This window comes from Pterocles gutturalis, unplaced genomic scaffold (assembly GCF_000699245.1).
Source record: "Pterocles gutturalis isolate BGI_N339 unplaced genomic scaffold, ASM69924v1 scaffold15134, whole genome shotgun sequence".
Taxonomy (NCBI): Eukaryota; Metazoa; Chordata; class Aves; order Pterocliformes; family Pteroclidae; genus Pterocles; species Pterocles gutturalis.
The window spans coordinates 3,455-6,164 of record NW_010128469.1 but is presented as its reverse complement, the minus strand read 5'-3'; the positions used below and the strand labels follow the sequence as shown (position 1 = coordinate 6,164).

The window sequence follows — 2,710 nt, the reverse complement described above, 5'->3', positions numbered from 1 at the left end:
TTCCTGCTGGTTAATTTTAAAGCTATTTTAAGCCCATTTGGTGTAGCATATACCTCTAAAGCTTAAACTTGTTTTAATGTCCCCTTTTTTTTAAAAAAAAAAGCAGAAGTCTTTGTAGGTGGGTCATTTCATACCACACACAGTTCAAGTTCGGGGCTCTACTTCAGCTGGAAGAAACTAAAACCTGTTTGAGGGTAGTATGTTAAATTCTACTTCTTCCAAAAGAAGTGTGCATGAAGCTCCAACAAAGTTAATATAAGCTGCTCATGTCATAACAGGAATATTAGACTTTCTAAACCTCCCTGTTGTCTTTAATAACTCACAGCCCCTGATGAATTGAGTAAATGGGTTCAAAGGACAGCATAACAAACTACTGTTGTCTGGATGCCAGATCCACATGGATTAACTAGTTCTTCTTCCATTACAATGTTTTACCTTCTCATTCAAGGGCAACTTGATACAGTGGCTCAAATATAATTATGGATTAACAAACATGGATTTATGAAGAACTGTGAAAGGACATATGCATCATGCCACATTGCCACTGAAAGAGCACAGGGGATAACAATGTGGAAAACATATTACTAATTCACAGTAGTTAAAATTACCAGAAACTGAGTATTTGCCAGAAAATGGTAAATTGGTGAAGTAGTCACAATGTAATTTGGCAAATGTGGAAAAAAACCTGTCTTATGGACGGACACTCAGATAGATTCTCAAGTTAGACAATGGAAAGCTGAGATGTCTCCCAAGAAATCAGCTCTGATTCAGGAAAGCGCTGTCCATAAAAGATATACAACAGCAGCACATACTGAAGCATAACGCCACTTTGTGGGCTACAGCTATTGTTTTACACATATAGATTTGAATTTCTCTGTTTGGTTGGTTAGGTTTGAAAAACAAAATGAAAAATGAACAGGTCATTTTATTGCATTTTTTTTTCCCTACAATACAACAATGCAGACCTGAGTTATGGGAGGAAAGATACTGCCAAAACATTTTTATTAGTAATAAAAACTCCTCCAAAATTCACAAACAACACATTCTGGTTTATTCATTCCTATTTGACAGTTAATAATTTTCCCCCATGTGTTTTTAACAGACTTAATATCGTCAAGGCTGGTTTGGTTTTTACAGCTTATTTTTTGACCAAGTGTCTCCAGATCTTCAGTTTTAATCGCATCCCTCCTTAGTGTTTTAGTTCTTTACAGATCTGCTGTTTATACCAGCAGAAAGCCATTATCTATGTGCCCTGAGGCAACCGAACACGAGGCAATTTAAAGGCTATAGAAGAGCTCCTCAAACCTTGCATAACAAAGGTGTAAGGTACAAAGTTAAATTTTCTGGAGGCAACTGGCAGAAACCCTGATAGCTCCACAATCCAGCTTGCTCCTAACAGAGTTGGAACAGAAGGTAGATAAACAAGCGAGATTTTTGGATTTTAAAAGCCCTGTTTGCTTTGCAAATACAAAAAAAATGGAATATTTAGGGTAATGTCCTTCAATGATGTAAAAGCTGACAAAGTCACCTGCACTGGTGTAGCCTGTTTACGTACAGGGAAGACAAAATGGCGGGAAAAACTAACAAGCGAGATGGGAGAGCAGACAAAACAACCCCTGTTTTAGCTAACATTTTTTCCTCTTTATTACTGTTTAATAAATAAGAAGACGTTTTAACCTAATTTGTCAGATCCTGCTGTTGGAGCAGGTACCTATTTCTTTCTAAAAGCACCTGATTCTCCCTCAGGACGCTAGTTTGAAAAAGAGAAACAGAGATGTTAGGCCAAACTCGCCGCCATTTTGCAGACCAAACAATTCCCCCAACTTCCTGGGGGACCCACGACTGTGCCTCAGCTGGCTGGCCTGTGGATTTCTTAAACCTTTGTCTCCAAAACAGGTTAAAACCCCAAATAATCCAGCCATTCTGTCACCAGTACAGATCACCAGCTCTCCCGCAGGTCCCCAGATGGCAAATGGTAACCAGGATGTGCAAACACTCCCCCCTCACCTCAGAGGGGTTGAGGGGTCTGTTCCCCCCCCCCTTCTCAGGAGACAGCCATCCCTCTAAAAACTACTGCTGCTTTCCACAGGGCAGAAAAAGGAATAGCTTGTCTTTTCGACACAGGACAGACTTGAAAAATAGGATAAATAAAACGGAGCAGCCAGCAGGTGCCAGGCCAGTACTTACTTCTGGAGGTGCAGGTGATGCGGCCACTGCCCTCCCCCAGGCAGGTGCAGTCTAGCAGCATCAAGCCCTGGTAGGGCTTCTCCCAGGTCTCGCCCACCACGTAGGATGTCCCAGCCGTGTTGTCGTAGCATCGTTCAGCTGCAGGAAAGAAGGGGATGAGTGTCTGCCCAGGGCCAGCCCACATGGGGACACCACAGGAAGAGGAGGAGCCAGCCAATATGCCCTGACTGAACCAGGGGAGAAGAAGGGAGCTGCCACCTACCCACGGGCTTGCAGGTCCACTCGCCCTTCCCGTTGCCCAGGCACACACACTCCAGCATGTAGCCGCCAGTCTCGTGGGGCCGGCGCCAGGTGTCACCAATCTTGTAGGACTGGCCACCTTCATGGCAGCGATCTGCAGTGGGAGAGAGGAACGCTGAGGTGAGGGACCACACTGTGAACAGCATCATAAGGACAAGGTAAAGGCAATCTAGCAGGGGCACAGGGGTTCAGTTGGGGGGGGGGGGGGGGCCGGGAGGGGGGG

General features: G+C 44.2%; 1 protein-coding gene across 1 annotated transcript in view; it reads right to left on the bottom strand.

Annotated features, from left to right (window-relative positions):
* Positions 1-2,710, bottom strand: part of FN1 (fibronectin 1) — a gene marked incomplete at its 5' end in the record, with an annotated part of 53,538 nt that overhangs the window by 47,386 nt on the left and 3,442 nt on the right. Inside the window, 2 exons of the mRNA XM_010079639.1 lie at positions 2,188-2,325; positions 2,450-2,581. Coding sequence (XP_010077941.1) covers positions 2,188-2,325; positions 2,450-2,581 — 270 coding nt within the window. The remainder of the gene's footprint in view (positions 1-2,187; positions 2,326-2,449; positions 2,582-2,710) is intronic.